This window comes from Carica papaya, chromosome 3, assembly GCF_054855325.1.
Source record: "Carica papaya isolate Zhongbai chromosome 3, ASM5485532v1, whole genome shotgun sequence".
NCBI classification, from domain to species: Eukaryota; Viridiplantae; Streptophyta; class Magnoliopsida; order Brassicales; family Caricaceae; genus Carica; species Carica papaya.
The window spans coordinates 6,498,501-6,517,906 of NC_142311.1; the positions used below are offsets into that span (position 1 = coordinate 6,498,501).

The 19,406-nt window shown below is 34.4% G+C and overlaps 1 protein-coding gene across 4 annotated transcripts in view; it reads left to right on the plus strand.

The window, feature by feature from the left end:
* Positions 1-1,499: 1,499 nt before the first annotated feature.
* LOC110813979 (putative triglyceride lipase) overlaps positions 1,500-19,406 on the plus strand; it is a 57,478-nt gene continuing 39,571 nt past the window's right edge. The window contains exons 1-6 of one of the 4 annotated variants that reach the window (XM_088215329.1): positions 1,500-1,953; positions 2,799-2,857; positions 3,012-3,093; positions 3,296-3,363; positions 12,502-12,571; positions 14,380-14,461. In XM_088215329.1, the coding sequence (XP_088071455.1) occupies positions 1,585-1,953; positions 2,799-2,857; positions 3,012-3,093; positions 3,296-3,363; positions 12,502-12,571; positions 14,380-14,461 (730 nt within the window). In that variant the 5' untranslated portion in view covers positions 1,500-1,584. Of the gene's footprint in view, positions 1,954-2,798; positions 2,858-3,011; positions 3,094-3,295; positions 3,364-12,501; positions 12,572-14,379; positions 14,462-19,406 lie in introns of those variants that run through there. The other 3 variants (XM_088215330.1, XM_088215328.1, XM_088215331.1) reach the window with 3 other exon arrangements.

Here is a 19,406-nt window from a genome sequence, read left to right on the forward strand (position 1 = left end):
AGCCCAATTCACCTTCATACTGGACGTGATATTGAGAGATGATATTTTTGGTGCTTATATCAGACGGGGTGTTAGGGCGGTCGGTTAGTTGACAATATTGGATATTGGTTCACGTGTTGTGGGACATATTTATGAGTTTCTAGAGATACCAGTGGACAAATAAAAAGAGAAAGTAGTTGTTATTGCTCACTTGAAAATGAGATGAGAATATTATTTAAATTATTGTCTCTATAGGTCGATTTTGAAAATTTTACAATGGTAAATATATGTAATAAATAGTTTTTTTAAGACAAATTAATTTATTTAAATCAAGAGTTCTATTAGTTATTTTTATGATTTTTATCAATTTTCAGTTTTTGTATCGTTGAGTAGTGTGATAATTTTACTGCGCTAGTATAACTCACCATTTGATTAACTATTTCATATCAAAAGGATCAAGACTCAGATCCCGATCAACAAGAGGGTTGTGAATAGTTCACTACCCAAACTCCCTTTAAAAGCTAGTGAAAGTCGTTCTAAAATGCTCAGTACATTGTTTTTTATTTAGTTCTTTAATTTTTCGTTTATTCTTTTAGAATAGACATTCCTGTAGTCCTATTGAGCATTCTAAATTTTTGTGTAAGGAATGTAAACACTAAACTCTATTATTTTGTTTTCGCATTTAATTCATAACTTTATTTCTTTTTAAATTTCGGGTCTCTACAATACTTTTATTTTGTTAATTTAAATTCAACTCACATTGCATAATAAGTTTTGAATTTTTAAAAAATTATTTGTATATTATTTGATACATTTATTAAATATTGTTTATAAATCTAATTCAAAATTTTATTTTAAACACTTTTAGTAATTTTACAACAGTTCTATTAATTTTAATTTTGTTTTTTTTTTCAAAGAATTTTATAATCTAAGTAGAACAAATATGTCATTATATTATATTTAAAATAATAGATTTAGATTACTCTAAATATTTAATGTTGTGAAATATATTCTTTATAGGTAGAATAAGATTACCATTGCTAGTATAATTACCATTGTTGGTTGCCTCCATGAATATGATGAGTTAATTTTTTTAATAATTCTTTTGGTAGATCTTAAGATCTTATTTAAAATAAGTAAAATAAAAAAAATTCATTTAAAAGAATTTCATAAATAATAATAACAATAAAAAAAAATTATAATACTAACCCTCTTAACTAATATTTTTATTATTTTTTTAATAATATAAATTTTAGATAGAATGTATTTTTATATGTATTTTTGTTAATAAATTGATTGTATTATTATTAATATAAATAATTCTAATTATTAGAATATATCAATTTTTAGTAAAATTCAAAATAAAATTATCATATTTAAACTACTCAATCATAATTTTTTTTTAATTTTTTTAATAAAGAAGAGAATGCCCTGAACTGGACCGGAGTTATAGGAGTCAGGCGGACCCATTTGAATCGGATGAGTTCGGATCCGGATTATTTATCATTAAAGTATCTGTAACGGTCAGTATCACCGATTCATTCTAGATTTTTCAAACAACGGCTAGACGCTTCTCTCTCTCTCAAATCTTCTTCCATCTTCTCCATGCGTCACGCGCAACTGCTTATTCAAAATATATCAGCTTCCACTTTCACCTTTCCTGCATCTTCTATGGCTTCTTTGCAGTTTCACTACTCTATCTACTCTCTCTCCCCTAAATTTCCCCACCACCGTCCCAGAAATCGGAAAATTTCTTGGCGTTTCCCGTCTCCTTTTCCCCGTAAGGTGGGGGTTCTCGCATTCCGGGATAGTTTTAGGGGCAGAAGTGGAATGTACTCGACTCATTGCTTTTCTAAAGCTAACGCTAAAACCGAGAAGATTTTGGTTGAGGAAAAAGAGGAAAGGACCCCATTTGATATCAATCTTGCTGTCATTCTTGCAGGTTTCGCTTTCGAAGCATACGCGAGCCCTCCTGTAATTCATTCTGATACTGATCTGTTGCTTTCTTTTTATGTTTTTGCTCCATTGAGTTTGGTTTGGTTATCGGCAAATCAAGAACTGTAAAGAAACGGGATTTTCTAGATTGTTTCTCGACCAGAATTCTGTTTCCTGATTGATAGGGTGTATGCAGAATGAAACTTCTAACTTATCTCCATTGTACTAACTATATAGGACAAGGGATGCATGAAAATTCTTCCTCAGAAAATTGATTAGAAGAGGAAATAAAGCGATTATTTATTCTGCGCCATATCACCGCTATCTGACCGTGATCCATCATTGGAAAGAGTTTTTGGAGCATTTTCAGTTTCCATGAATACTGTCGATCTTCTGAAATTTTCTTAACATTGGACTTTGGACCTATTGTCAGAACCAAAACCTTTTTAAACGAGGAGAACGCTGTCCAACTTAGATTTTGAGAAACTGTGTTTGACAGTTTCCACAGAGGACTAGGGTACGGGTTCTTAGAGTAAATTGGGAAAGAAGCTTAAAGAGAAAGGAGGAGGACGGCAGAGAATCCAATGTTTTTGGAAGAATAAATGACCTGAAAAGGATGTATTGAAATTAGTTATGATTTTGTTTCTGAATTTTTGTTCAAATCCTTTTTTTTTTTCACAAGAAATTGGTGAGTATTTAAGTGACTAGAATGCATAAGGTGCAAATTCCTCAATCTTGCTCCCCCTTCCCCCGCTCTCACTACTGTTTGTTATATTCCTGAAGGTTGGGTGGCATGAGGATGGAGTTTTCTGTACGTATAAAATGATGATCAGCATTGATTAATTCTTTTTAGTAAATATGGTAATTGTTTAATTTCAAATCAGGAAAACATTGGACAGCAAGAAGTTGATGCCGCAAGTTGCAAGACAGTGTATCTGTCAGAGTATGTCAACATTCCTTTGGTTCTATTGATTATTCCTATTTGCTAGTTATTGTTATAGACTCTGGATTAGTTTACTTCACTTGGCAATAGATTGTGTTTGGACATACTTATCCACACAGAATTTTGTCTTGTCATACTTATTGATGCCTCCCAGGTCATTTGTGCGTGAGATATATGATGGTCAATTACTTATAAAGTTGAGAAAGGGCTCTAATTTCCCTGCCATGGATCCCTGGGTAAGTTTTTCGTTTCGTCATATCTGCCTTCCAACTCTACTTATTTAATAATCTACTTGTTATATAACAAAGTACCATTGGCTTGCAACTGTTTTCTTCTTCCTGAGTCCATAAATTATCTGAAACAACTCAAGGTTATTCCTTTTATGTCAATTCATGTTGTGAGTCCTCCCCTTACACATGACTTCTAATGTGGTTCCAGGGAACAAGCGATCCATATGTGGTGATGCAGTTGGGAGATCAGGTGGCCAAAAGCAAGGTTAAATGGGGGTAAGTTATTGCAGTTTCACGTATCTCTTAAAAATCTGGTACTTGTTCATAAGATCAAAATTTCTTTATGTTCCATAGCCATTCATCTCCTCTCTCCTATGATCCTAAGTCTAGGATCTGGTCATAGGTCTGTGTAAGGATACCACTCAAGAGTGAAATATGAAAGAAAATATGCACGGCTAAAAGAGACAAATTGCATGACGATAGTTTAATCTTTTCCAACAAATATGTATATAGGGTTAGGGTTAGGATAGTTGAATGGAAAGAGAAAACAAGGATGATGAGGACACTTATCTAATGGCCTTACCAACCTTTCAAGGCCATTGCAATCTCGTGAGGCGCGTAGATGGAATACGCACCATTGTAGCCTATAAATATGCATGAATCCCATGAATGAAGCATAAAAAAAAATTAAAATTATGATGAATTTTCTCTCTCATTCTCGCCGTCTCTTCTTGGCTTTCTCTCTGTTTCTTCCAAATCCAAGCCATGGACTAAGCTCCTACAAAGTGGTATCAGAGTTGACCGTATCCTATGCATTGGTTGCTTCATATACCAGATCCAAAGGGAAGGTAGTGAGGGTGGATTCCAACAAAACAATAGTAGTTGAGCCCACCATGAAATAAGTAGATCAGTGTTTGAATCAGTTAATGGCAGAGTTCTACGAGTCATAGTGACGTCCCAATAGCGGCTGGATGTAATTGTGGACATGATTCGTGATAGAGCTCTCCTTAGAGACATGTTGAAACCTTACGTTTCAATTGCATGGGAAGTTGTTAGGCGAAGAGGAATCCTTTCCTCCTTGCCTCGGCTGCGAAGAAGATGCGAAAAGAAGAGATGAACTGGATGAAAAATGGGAAAAACCTAAAACCGGTTTAGTTATTAAATTGATTGAGAAAGCATGGGAGTAGATAGAACCCGGTTTGAATTAGACAGGTTCACTGAACTAAACTAGTTTGGTCTGCACTAATGAAGAAGGGAACGAACATGAAATGGAAGAGCAAAGAGGAATCATTTGTCCTTGTCTCTGCTATGTGAAGAAGATGGAAAAAAATGGGAGATGAACAAACTCAACCGGATGAAAATGGCAAAACCCCAAAACTGGTTCAGTTACTAAACTAGTGGAGAAAGCATGGGAGCAGATTGAACCCAGCTCGAAGTGGACGGGTTCACTGAACCGAATTGGTTTGGACCCTGTTGATAAAGAAGGGAACAAACATGAAGTGGAAAACCAAGAAGAAGCAGAAACAGAAGAAGAAAATAAGGTTGATGGGATCGAAGATGAGGCAGGAGTTGGTGGAGAGGAAGATGTCATCAGATAAGATCAAGAGAAAGAGAATTAAATCTAATAACCATTTTGATTCAAGGAGTAATTCAACAGGACTGAGTACAAGAACATCTGGATCAATGCAGAGAGAAGTAGAAACTTTGTTGGATGCAACTCAAGCTCTAAATACAACACAAGTTGGTTTGTTTATTGCATTGCTGTTGCATTGGCGTCACCTGAGTGAGTGGTGAATTCTATTGAAGGACATTCTGGATTTGGGTTCAGCAAAATGGAATTTTGAGACATTGGTGCGGTATTATTTGCCTATGGTTGTAATAGTTTTTAAGAAATTGTAGGGCCTCATAAAGGTGATCCAGCACCTACCTCCTTGGTTCCTGGGGCAGCATATCATATTCTTATTGAGGCTTTTAGAGGAAAAGGTTATCTTGTCGAAACGTCGGACGAACTCAAGTTTGCTCTTGCTGAATCTTTTTCTGCATGAAAACAAGTTGTTATATATCTTACTTTTGATCTTGTTGCTGGAGCTGAAGGAGAGGAAATAATTCAGATTTGAACTCCCCAATTGGTTCCAAATTATATGAAACCATTTGATTGGGTTTATGGGATTTTAATTTTGTTTTAAATTTCTCTTTCACTTTTTGAGAAGAAGAAGCCACGATCTTTGCTCCCGAAAATGGACGTCCCGAGGGAGCAAATCACTACTCTCCTAGATCATGACCTCTATAATTTAGTTCAAATGCTGGGTTGCTTTCTTGTTTCATTTACAATTGTCAGTGCCAAAACCAGTTCACCTTTCAAACTCGAAAATTTGATTCTTCTCAAAGATGCCTTGTTTTGCGAAATAAGAGTATGTAGAGCAACTCACACATACAAGCTAGCACTTCTATATTATAAAATTATAATATTACAAAGAAATCTTGTGTGTTAGCAAAAAGAGTTAGATATTACTTTGTAGTTCTAATTTGTGATAACTTATTGACTGACACAAGATTAGTACACAATTTGGGAACATGTATCATATTTTTTAGGATAATGGTAAAACTAAGTTTAATGTTAAGAGAATTATATGCAATGACAATCCTTTTATTACTTGTAAGAGAAACATGTGAATGAAAATGTTTAGGAGTATTGGTCATATGATTTGTGACTTATGAGTTTACAGTTTAAGAATTTTCAAAGGGTTTATTTGAGGCATTTAAACTGTATAAAAAGGAAAGCATACTTGAGTGTTTTATAACTAGTGAACTTGTGGATTTCTCAAGGTCCTTTAATCGATTTCACAATCGTTCAATCTCAATTTTGAAAGCAGTGAAGTTGGTATGCATTTCTTTTTCTTGTTTTGGCTGCAATAACGGATGTGGGTGTGATGGTAACGGTTGATTCAGTCAACCGAAACTCTAATCTTAACGCAGACACTGGAAATGACTAATTTACCCCTATGTGTGAACTTCCTTTTTTGCCTTTCTTTTTGTAATTGATGGTTTCTTGACAATACCTCTCCCCTTTGAGCATCAACCTTGTCCTCAATGTTGAAATGTGGAAACTATTGTTGCAGACACTTATAGTCTCCTATTGTACATTCCTCAGCTTCGAACACCTTCCTAATGGTCCTTCAAGAATTATATCTTTTAAAGTCTTTTTAGTAATAATTTCCTTTAAGGTGATTACCGTTTTGTTTGAGCAACGGTGTCCCAAAAAATTCTGATTTCCATACTTGTAGCAGGCAATTGCTATCTTCTAAATTCTTTCTCTTTTCCTATAGCTCAGCAAAGTTGTTCATAATTTCTTACTCCAGATCCTTCCGAACTTTGTACAACTTTGCTCGTTGTAAAAATATTGTTTATTTCTTGTGTAAATTCTGGATACAGAATGAAGGTATATATACAAGTTGAATTCCTAAATTGTAGTCGCAAGTTATGCAGTCAATATCTGTAGGTACTAAAAAAAAAAACAACAATTAATTAAGAGATATTCTCTCTTCCTTAAAATCAGAAACTGATTCTAACTGAATCCCATTAATCTTGGCATTTAATCGTGATCTCATATTTTCATAACCTGAATCCCACTAATCTTGGCACTTAATCATAATCCATATTTCCACACTCCCCCTCAAGTTGGGTATGTAGTGAGAAGGATTTGAGATGAGGTTTTGAATTTGAGGATTCTAGAGGATATTCAGTTGATCAAATAGGTTGCTGTAAGTACTGCTTCACCCTAGAATTGTTTTGGCACGTTTGAAGCTATCATGAGTGACATTTTCACTTCCATTAAATGCATATTTTTCTTTTCTGCAACTCCATTTTACTGTGGAGTAGATAATGCATGAGTTTTGATGTACGATACCATTTTCCAACAGATATGACCTGAGTATGTGGTGATAGTCTTGAGCATTGTTTGTTCGAAAGACTTGAATTTTTGCTTGGAATTGCGTCTGAACCATCTTGTTATAGTTTTCAAATATTTTATTTACTTCTGATTTCTCTTTTATGAGGAATACCCAAGTCACTCATGTATAGTCATCAACAAAGGTGACAAACTACCTAGAATCGGTAATGTTGTTGATTTTGGAGACTCCCCAAATATTAATGTGTATCAAGGAAAATAGATAGATGATTTGTAAGGTTGAATGTAATAGGAATTCTGAGTGTGTTTGGACAACTAACATATTTTGCAATGAAATTTTATGGAACTTTTATTGAATAATATTTGATATAATTTTTCGAGATACAAGAAATTTGAACGGCCTAATCGATAGTGCCATAACATAACAACACTATTAGGTTGGGTACTAGGGCTGTTAACTACATAAACAATCTTGATTGGTAGTTTTTGAATCTCCTTAGCTCTCAACAGATACAGTCCAATACACACCTCAGCATTCCCAATCCTCTTCCCAGAGTTCAGGTCCTGAAATTCACACATGTGTGGATTTGGGTGTGCTGGTAATGGTTGTTTCAGTCAACCGAAACCCTAATCTTAATGCGTACACTAGAAAGGACTAATTTACCCCATGTGTGAACTTCCTTTTTTGCCCTTTTTTTTTGTAGTAAATGGTTTTGTGACAATACCTCTCCCTTTGAACATTAACCTTGTCCTCAAGGTTGAAATGTGGAAATTGTTTTTGTAGATACTTATAGTCTCCTCTTGTACATTCCCCAGTTGGAACACCTTCCTAATGGTCCTTTAAGAATTTTTTATTTTGAAGTCTTTTTCGTAATAATTTTCTTTAAGGTCATTACTGTTTTGCTTGAGCAACGGTATCCGGAAAATACTGATTTTCATACTTGTAGCAGGCAACTGCTGTCTTATGGATTTTTTCTCTTTTCTCGTAGCTTGGCAAAGTTGTTCATAATTTCTTACTCCAGATCCTTCTGAACTTTGGACAACTTTGCCCGTGAAAAATGAACTTCGAGACGTTTCCATTATGGATTGTTCTTGAAGTAGGATTGTTCAAAGGCTTGGTTGAATGAGCGTGAGTTAAGTAGTCTTTCATTGGTTGCAGTTTTGGTTTGGGTTAACTAATAAAAATTGAAATAAAAAATCTCTTAGAAAGAGTGAGTTTGTCAATATTCATTAATGCGCGCAAATATTCAAAACGTTCTTGATACGGTTCTGGTGTGTATCAGTTTGTTAAATTCTTCAATAAATTTTTTTGTGAGGCGTTCCCAACTGATTGAGAGAGTTACTTTACAAAAAAATGCCAATCAAGCTCTACCAACCATCCCTGGTAACAAACGTCTGCTATGTTACTTAGAAAGAGTGATACTTCTTCCATTTTTTGTTCCTTCGGTGTTCCATACATTAAAAAATATTTTTTGCATCTCTGGATCCAAGAGGGAGGATTTGATACCCTTAAAAAATGGAACTTCCACCTTAGACAGGCAGGGCAGGTAGGCAGCTGAGCAGATGGATCGGAGCTGTGTCGGTCTAAACTGGGTTGATCAGATTCAGTTGTTTTAACCCTTGAACCGGTTGAATTAGTTTTAAGGTTTCCTTTAACTCCAAAACCCTATTTTCTTTTTTTCTTCTTTGTGCACGAGGTAAGTGGATCCTGAATCCCTTTTTCTTTTTCTTCTTCGAGCAAGAGGGGAGTAGGTAGGACCCCTTGCTGCTTGATCGGGGTGGCTATGGTTTGGGTTACCGAGCTTATCATCTCTAGTTGCAGTGTGCCGCCGCACAATATCTCCACCAGAAGCTCAAATTGTTGTTGCAATTTTCTCTGGAGCTCGTGAACTTCAGCGACGAGATTGGATAGTTGCTGGTCTAACATATTCACTATCGGGTCTGCTTGTTCTATTGTGGCCACTGCCTTCACCATAGATCGAGTACGCGAGACAACCCTGATGTATGATTTGGTTGGCTCCGATGGTTCTAATACTATTTTGTTAGAACCCTTAAACATGGTTTCTGACCTGATAAAAGAAAGAGAGGATGTAGGGAGAAAGAATAAAGGAAACGAGAGATTTGAGGTAAATTTCTTAATTTTATTCGATACTTTACAATCATGGAAATCTGCCTATTTATAGGCTACACATATTAAAGTCAAACAGTGAGGAGGCGGAGCCGCTTGGCTATTTTGGTTACAGCGACGGACACGACTGTGATGGTAATGGTTATGTTGGTCAACCCAAACCCTATCGCTAATGTGTACACTCTAAATGACTAATTTACCCCTGTATGTGAACTTCCCTTTTTGCCATTCTTTCTATAGTAGATGGTTTCTTGATAGCATTTTGCCAAGTCAAGGTGCCTTCGAAAGTGAATGTGTTCGTATGGACAATAGTTCTGGACCAGTTTAACACTAACGAGCTATTGGAAATTCGTAACCCTAACCAAGCCTTGCCTCGTTACATGTGTGTAATGTGCCTTAAAAGGAGGGAGACACACAATCATCTTTTTCTTCAATATGAGGTGGCATGGAAGTTATGAAATATCTTATTTGACATTGTTGATTTTGGAGAAAAAATAATAATGTTATTTTTCACATTTTATGTTGTTATACTTAGAGTATGTGTAGAATTTGTAACTTATAAATAAGAAAATTCTTATTTTATTATAATTTTAATTATATGAGATTATTATTCTCAAAGTTCTAATTACATAATACCAAATAATTTAATTAAATAATAAAATATGATACTTAAAACGCTCTCTCAAATTGGTGTAGAAATATCATACATGCCTAATTTGCAAACTAAGTTTTAAAGAGTCATTCTGCAGTTTACCAGTGCCAAACGATGCCAAAAAAGTGCTGTAAACTAAAACCAGATCTGTCAGACAACAGTTCGGCTCGATTTGACTCAAAATGGCTTGGTCTGGGTCAAAACGGCCAGACTCAAAATTGCTCAGGTTTAGCTCAGAAATGGCTCAGGTTCGGTTTAAAAATGGCTCGGCCTCCATTGGAGTACCACACAAACTCTCACGCGTTGCCGCGTGCCATCGAACGCCCTATCATCGGACTACAACGTGCCGCTGTGAACTTACCGGAACACCATAGAACCGCGTGACTCATCAAACTTGGCACGACTCTGGTGAAAACGCACTAAAAACTTGTCGGGATTTGGTTTTTCGCTCGATTCGGCTGCAATGGTCTTCTTCTTCTCCGATGAGCTCTGCCGCGTGTTCTCTCTCCGGCTCTTCTTGTTTCACACACATAAGGCTTCGTCTGGCCTCTCTCTAATCGTCCTCACGCAGATCTGGTTAGATCTGCCACAGAAAAGCCGTTTGCATGCTTTGCCTTGCCTGTTGGTCGCCACTTGTGCCTGGATCTAGTCACCGACGGTTTGTCTCATTCAAGCCACTGCGTCTTCTTACTCTCCGCAGACCTCCCCCAACAGTTGCCGCAACTGGTCTGACTACACAAATCTGGTTGCGCCGGAGACGTTTTGTCTTCTGGGAAGTCCTGCCGTCGCCATCTCTGTTTTTAGATGGTGGTCAGAGATGGAAGAAAAAACACCAGATATGTTTTTCTTTGACTCTCTCTCTCTCTCTCTCTCTCTTAGATCTGGCTTTCTAGGGTGATGATGAGTGTAAATTTAGATAAGTGGTCACTAACCCAACATATTTTGCTATTTTAGGGTTTACAAGAAATCTTGAAATTAGAATTCCAAAATAATTTTATTTGGCACTGAATGTTGATTTTGGAGAAAAATTTTTATTTCTCACAATTTATGTTGTTACATTTAAGGTATTTATAGAATTTTTAACTTATATATAAAGAAATTTTTATTCTACTAAAATTCTAATCATATGAGATTATTATTTTCATAAAATTTTAATAATATAATACCAAATAATAAACCAAAATAATTAAATAATAAAATATAGTAGTCAACAAACATATCTAACCTATCGTGGATGCTCTTCCGTCTCTTATATGCTTCATCAACATCAATATTGGCTGTTTCCGGAAAAGAGAGAAGGCTAGACCATTGTGGCAAGGATGTTGTTTGTAGGTCTTTGACAATATGATTGGAATGAAATAGGTGAGTATTTGATAATTGCTCTTTGGATACGTTTCTTTGGGAAAAGATCACTTCTCTGGCTTCCCTTTAGGCCAAGGATCATGGGGAAATACTCTAAAACTTATAGATAAATTTTTTATTTTATTTATTATAATTCTAGTTGTATAAGATTATTATTCTTACAAAGTTCTAATTACATAATACTAAATAATAAACTAAAATAATTAAATAATAAAATATAATAGTCAACAAACATATCTAATCTATCGTGGATTACTCTTTCTTCTCTTGTATGCTTCATCAACACCAGTATTGCCCATTTCAGGAAAAGAGAAATGGCAAGGATGTTGTTTGCAGGTCTTTGACAATTTGATTGGAATGAAATAGGGGACTATTTGATAATTGCTCTTTGGATATGTTTCTTTGGGAAAAGATCACTTCTCTGGCTTCCCTTTAGGCCAAGGCTCATGTGGAAATACTAAGAAACTTACAGATAAGAAAATTTTTATTGTATTAGAATTCTAATTATATAAAATTATTATTTTCATAAAATTCTAATACATAATACGAACTAATAAACTAAAATGAAATAATAAAATATGGTAATCAACAGATATATCTAAACTATCGTGGATTACTCTTCCTTCTCTCGTATGCTTCATCAACACCAATATTGGCCATTTCAGGAAATGAGAGAAGACTAGACCATTGTGGCCATGGATGTTGTTTGCGGGTCTTTGACAATTTGATTGGAATGAAATAGGCGAGTATTTGATAATTGCTCTTTGGATACGTTTCTTTGGGAAAAGATCATTCTCTAGCTTCCCTTTAGGCCAAGGCTCATGTGGAAATACTTTGAAACTTTCCATACTGTCTTCTATAGGAACTGGGATGCAATTGTCATGTGATCAATTGTCTTCTCTATGTTATCTACTTTCTACTTTTTGTTTCATTCCTTTACTTTTTCTCTTTTGCGTCAGTTGTATATCTTATCCTCTTTGTAATGTTCTTTTATTCTTCTCAGTAATATTATTTTTTCAATAAAAAAAGGAAAGAGTTCAATCATGTAATCCATATATTTTTTATAGAAAATAAGTATATTAGATAGGGAAACAAAGTGGAATTCTTTCCTATTGTGAAATCCTTTTCCCTCTATTATTTAACAGAAATTCTGTCCTTCAAAATTTGGTCTTTTGCTACTTGCTTAAGCTTTTAAGAAAATTGATCCAACTAGATTATTAGCCTTTTCAAATGTATTATATATATAAAATTTGGTTCATTCTCACTTGCAATATGACTAAATATTTAGCAGAAGTCAAAGTTTAAAGGAAATTCCAGTTGATCCATTTAGAACTAATATTATTAAAAATAATTTATTTATGGCAGGACAAAAGAGCCAATATGGAATGAGGATCTCACTTTCAATATCAAGCAGTCTGAAAGCAAAATTCTTCAGGTCAAAACACAACACTCTTCTTTTATATTCATAGTACATGTTTATTACATCTGAAAGAAACCCCATATCTGTTAGATCTTTTCAATATATTACTTTTTTCACTCTTTCATGTCGTTTCATTCATCTAACTATTTCCTTGATGAACCTTCAGGGCTGAATAATGATGATAATGCGTTTATGAGAGCAATGACATGCAAAAATATGATTACTCTTCATGTGTTAAAGAGACTAACTAATAATTTTCTAGGTCCTTTATGTGGCTAATGAGCATACAAGTCCAGCATCTCCTTCTCCTTCTGTAAAATTGGGAACAATAGATTCGTATTGGTTACTCTTGTTTGAAATTTGATACTTTCGAGATAACCATATTCTTCCCTGTTTTCCAGAGTATTCAACTAAGCTTAATTCACTAAACAATTCTTTGATCATTTTGTTTGTTAAAATCAGGTTTTACTTTCATTTCTTTAGAGTAAAAGAAGAGACGATATCAAGGGGCACTACTTGCCATGTATGTTTACAAAACATTGAAGACAAAATATTAATAAGGTTTCCCAAATCCTCATCAAAAGAATATGATCCGCAATGAACAAAATACTAATGAAATCATGAGCTTTTAATTCTATCAGAAGGGGAAGAAACAAATACCCTCAAACTCTTACATCTATTTTAGCGCACCCTGTGGATGCTGCTAGATGGTCTATCACTTCATCCTCAACATTAACACTAATAAGCCCACTCTTATACAAATTTATCCTCAAGCCCTAAATGAATAGTTTCCTCATATTAATACAAAAAAATCTCTTGTTTCACTGTAGACTTGTCTATTGAAGAATTGGAAAAATAAAAAAAAGATTCCTGAAAAGTCTAAAATGGGAGAGTTTGATTGAAAAGAGCTTGTCTTTTTTTTTTCCTGATAGTAAAGAAGTTTTATTAGAACCAGATAGAAAAGAAGTGGGAATACAGAGCATAAGACATCTTCATCAAAGGATCAAAATGAATGCAATGAAACAAACAGAAGAGTTATATTGCAGTAATTCCCATGCGCTTTGGCCCATAAGGTGGCCAAGACCCATTCCAACAGTTTGTAGAAGGATGAATAGTGGGTATAAAAAATCCTACAGTTCCTGTCGGGCCATATAATCCATAAAAGGATGAAAAGAACTTGTCTTTGTTCAGGAATACTTACACATGCAGCATCTGTTATCTATTACCATCCTTCTTAGAAGAGTTCACCATATTGTTTGCTTCCATTTCAGTTTTACTTACCAGCATTGTATTTTTTAAAGGGAGAAAAGGATTTTGATAAAACAAATGGTGTAATAGGGATTCCGTCTGGTTGCTTGGTCGAGAATAAGAGATTGGTTGATATTGAAGGCTAAAATATAAGGATTCTTCTCCTCTTCCATATCTTCTTTCTTTTGGATGGAAGATCTTTGAGCTGGTTTTGGAGATATTTATTTTCTTTCCTCTTATCAGTCCCTTCACTGAAAACGAGGCAATGTTTTCTGTCCTCTTTTAATCATCATGCTCTCCCCTTTCTTCCTCTTAAACAGATTGGTTAAGCATCCATGCTTTGAGAGGAAGTTGGTGAATGGTTTTATTAACCTCATTATCTTGTTTCACAATCGTTATCATTTACTGCTAAGTTTAGCAGCACCTATCTGAGAGAGTTATTTGTACACAAGCTGGCATGATCTAGACTTTCGTGTCTTGATGTGTTCCTGGAAGGATGTATTTCTATAGTGTATGGTTATTGACTTCATTGTGTAGTTTTGCTTGGTTTTCTAAAATTTGGTATTTGTGTTTAGGTTGCGGCTTGGGATGCGAATCTTGTAGCTCCACATAAGCGAATGGGCAATACTGGCGTTAGTCTTGATGGCCTCACTGATGGTAAGGAATTAATAGCAAAATAACTGTTAATCTTCTATATAGTCAATAGAGAACAGTTTGCTATTCTTTCTGCCCAATTTTTCACCATTGAAAAAGAAAAAGAATAAATTGTTTTTGCTTTCATTTACTCTCAACTGTTTTGTCCAGACCTTTTTTTTTGGCTCATTATTTCCTTTTGCCGTCAATTCATAGTTTGTGAAAAAAACCAAGTTCTTCAAAAAAATTGCTTGGTGCTAAAGCTCTAGGATAGAGAAAATTGGGATTGCATCTGTAGAGGCGAGTTTCAGCCTATTCACCTTAGGCTCGATGTTTAATACTGCTATATTCAAGTTTGCGTAAGGTGATCTCTCTTGTCCTGTGGTGCGTGTATGGTAATCATTTGGAGTTACAGTAAAGGGTTCTGGTGTGACTGGTAGGTTAGTGGGCTTACTTCTGGATTGTTATGGAATCAGGAAGATATTGATGGTAGAGAAGTTCTGGGATTTGGAGCTTAAGTGGGTTCCACAAGGTAAAGGTGTTTAATGCAAAAGAAATAAAAAAAAAGGATATAAAAAGTTTTTTGAAAAAAAAAAAAATATTTGTGATAAGTTGTGAGTTTTAAATCTCTTTGCCTAAGTTATAGTGGTCTATTGTACTTTCTGGTAGTCTACAGTTGTGTTTCTGTTGTAGCATTCTGGTGAACTGTACTGTATCTTTTGGTGCTTCTTCCCGATGATGTCATGGGTAATACAGTGGAGTTTCAAGTTGGTGTATATATCCGAGACAGGACTTGGGAAAAAATTGTTTTTCCATAGTTGTTCAAGTTGGGTGACTATTTATTGCCAAAGTTTGTGGTTGTTGTGCATAGAAAGCTTTACGGTTGCTAATAAAACATGGTCCCTACTGTTGGTTGTGTCATTTGGAATATGTTGTTTCGAACAAGCAATGATTTATATAGTTGGTTGAACTTGTTTTGAATTTGTGGTTCATGGAATTTACCAACCATGTTCCAAGTGGTTAATGGAATTCATCAACATTATTGCAAGGCAGTTCGGAGAATTCGAAAAGCTACAAGTTTTTGATTAATTTAAGTGTTTCTTTCTTTACCTTATTATTTGCGACAAACTTTAGCTTACCTGTAAGCTTCAGCTTGTTTGGGGGGGAGGGTGGCGTATAGTCTTTTTCTATATAGTTAATGCCCTATAAAGATGTGTTTGATTGTAGTTAATGTTCAATAAATTAGATTCATATTGTTAGTTCTTCTTTTCTTATTTGTAGGTATCTCTATAAATATATATACAATTTCATCAAAAGAATAACAGGAACAAATTTTCAATCTATTCTTTTAGCAATGATAAATTTGTTTATGTGGAAGATTGAAGTCTATTCTTTTGGCTAGAGAAGAGGAATCTTTCGTATATAGTCTATTAGAGAATAGTAAGCTTTTCTTCTTATAGTCTTTTTCTATATAGTTAATGCCCTATGAAGATGTGTTTGTAGTTAATGTTCAATAAATTAGATTCATATTGTTAGTTCTTCTTTTCTTATTTGTACGTATCTCTATAAATATATATACAATTTCATCAAAAGAATAATAGGAATAAATTTTCAGTCTATTCTTTTAGCAATGATAAATTTGTTTATGTGGAAGATTGAAGTCTATTCTTTTGGCTAGAGAAGAGGAATCTTTCATATATAGTCTATTAGAGAATAGTAAGCTTTTCTCCTTGTAGTCTTTTTCTATATAGTTAATGCCCTATGAAGATGTGTTTGATTGTAGTTAATGTTCAACAAATTAGATTCATATTGTTAGTTCTTCTTTTCTTATTTATAGGTATCTCTATAAATATATATACAATTTCATCAAAAGAATAATAGGAACAATTTTTCAGTCTATTCTTTTAGCAATGATAAATTTGTTTGTGGAAGATTGAAGTCCATTCTTTTGGCTAGAGAAGAGGAATCTTTTGTATATAGTCTATTAGAGAATAGTAAGCTTTTCTCCTTGTAGTCTTTTTCTATATAGTTAATGCCCTATGAAGATGTGTTTGATTGTAGTTAATGTTCAATAAATTAGATTCATATTGTTAGTTCTTCTTTTCTTATTTGTAGGTATCTCTATAAATATATATATAATTTCATCAAAAGAATAACAAGAACAATTTTTCAGTCTATTCTTTTAGCAATGATAAATCTGTTTATGTGGAAGATTGAATTGTTGTATATTTTATTGAGTACTAGGGACCCTTATATACGAGTCCTTAATGATCATACAAAGAAACCAAAAGAATTACAAAGATTACAAGAGGTGTATTATTAATATACCCTTTACTTTCCATACAAATGAACTTCCCAACACTCCCATTTAAGCTGATGAATAAATATTATCTATTCTCAACTTGCCAGTGATAGTTTAAAATTCATGATTACTTAATCCATTAGTCAATATATTTGTAAGTTTCAAGGTAGTGAACGTGTACAATGTGCATATCAATTCACTATTCAGCTTCTCCTTGATTAAGTGTTGATCAACTTTAATATGCGTTGTCTTTTCATGCTATATAGGATTGTGAATAATGATAATTGCTGACTTGTTATCACAATAAAGTCTCAGAAGGTGCATCTCACAGAATCTTCAAGTCCTCCAAAATCATATTCAGCTAGAGGAGCTCACGCATCCTTTGAGTCATAAACCTAAACTCTAATTGGATACTGGATCGGGATACTACATTCTATTTTTTACTTCTCCAAATCTGTCGATTTATCTTAGGATCTATTTTTTACTTCTCCAAATCTGTCGATTTATCTTAGGATCTGTTTTTTAAAAATTTGTTGAAGTTAGTCCCAGTTTTTAGCTGATTTTTAGGGGATTTAAATTTATCTTTATGTTGAAAAAGTAGCTGATGTTTTTCAGAGATATCAGCAGATTTTTTGACCTTTTTTTTTTAATTTTCGAGTTCTGTTGTAAGTCTATATAATTGAAGTTAGAATTCAATAAAAATCAGATTTTCTAAAAAAAAAATAAAATTTCTTGCTTCTGTTAATCTACAAATTAACATCGGTATCAGAGCGCTTTTTTCTTAAGGGACTTGTGAGAGACTTGTGAGAATTTTGGCTGAATGAAACACCCAAAACAACAACCAAATCTGCTTCTAAAAAATACTATTAAAACAATGGAAGGAGAGAGTTCTTTTCAAGCCATGGCTCCAACATTGTTTGATGGAGAAAACTACCAAGTGTGGGCAGTGAGAATGGAAGCTTATTTGGATGCTTGTGACTCGTGGGAAGCTGTAGAAGAAGATTATGAAGTACTCTACCAGGAAATCCAACTGTTGCTCAGATCAAAATCCACAAGGAGAAGAAGACAAGAAAATCCAAGGCTAAAGCCATCTGGGATAATAATGACATGTAGCTCAGCTAAAGCCATATGGGATTTTCTCAAGAATGAGTACGAAGGAGATGAAAGAATTAGAAGAATGAAGGTGCTGAATCTGGTCAGAGAATTTGAGATGCAGTATATGAAGGATGCAGAAACTGTTAAGGATTATTCAGATAGGTTGATTGGCATTACAAATAAGGTGAGAATACTTGGAGCGGAAGTCACCGACAGTAGAATAGTTAAAAAAATACTTGTATCATTGCTTGAAAAATTTGAAGCCACTATTGCTTCTTTAGAAAACTCTAAAAGATTTGTCAAAAATTAGTTTGGCAGAATTGTTAAGTGCACTCCAGGCACAAGAACAAAGAAGGATGATGAGGCAAGAGGGAACTATTGAAGGAGCTTTGCAAGCCAAGTTACTGCTGAATTTTGGAGGTAGAAGTAAGAAATGGAAAGAAAAAAAGGGAGTGTCAGCAACTCTGAAACTACAGCAGCTGAGAACAACACCAACGCTACAAATAAAAGGGGAAAATATCCTCCTTGTCAGCATTGTGGCAAAAAGAATCATCCATACTACAAATGTTGGAGAAAGCCGGATATGAAATGCAGAAAATGTCAAAAGCTTGGGCATGCAGAGATTATTTGTAAGGAAAAGGAGATGCAGCAGCATGGAGACACTCAAGTTGCAGATCAACAAGAAGCAAAACAGCTCTTTGTTGCATCTTGCTTTGCATCCAGCATTTCAAGTGATAGGTGGCTCATTGATGGTGGTTATACAAACTACATGACAAGTGATGAAAGTCTCTTTGGAGAACTTGATAAATCAGCAACATCAAGGATAAGAATTGGAAATGGAGAATACATATTAGGTAAAGGAAAGGGGACTGTCGCAATTGAAAGTTTCACAGGTGCAAAACTTATTTATGAAGTTCTGTATGTCCCTAAAATTGATCAAAATCTACTTAGTGTTGGACAATTGCTAGAGAAAGGATTTAGACTTTTATTTGAAAATAAAATGTGTCTAATCATTGATCCAAATGGTAAAGAATTATTCAAAATTAAGATGCAGGGTAAAAGCTTTTCTTTGAATCCATTAGAGGAGGAGCAAGTGGCATTTCCTAGTCAACTCAGGAGTGCAGAAATATGGCACAAAAGGTTGGGACACTTTCATCACAAAGACTCGTTGTTTATGCAAAGAAAAGAAATGGTAAAAGGACTACCAAACTTAGAAGAAAATGTTTCAAGCTGTAAGGCTTGTCTATTTAGCAAACAAATTAGACTTCCATTCAAAACATCTACTTGGAGAGCTAGAGAGAAGTTGCAGCTGATCCATACTGAAGTTTGTGGACCACAAACAACTCCATCGCTAAATGGCAGCAGGTATTATATAGTTTTTATTGATGATCTAACAAGAATGTGTTGGATTTATTTTATGAAGTTCAAGTCTGAAGTTGCTGGAATTTTCTTGAAGTTCAAAAACTGGATTGAAAACCAAAGGGGCTGCAAGATTCAAGTAATCAGATCAGATAATAGAACTGAATATACATCAGAAAAATTCAATTCGTTTTGTGAAGAAGCTGTAATTGA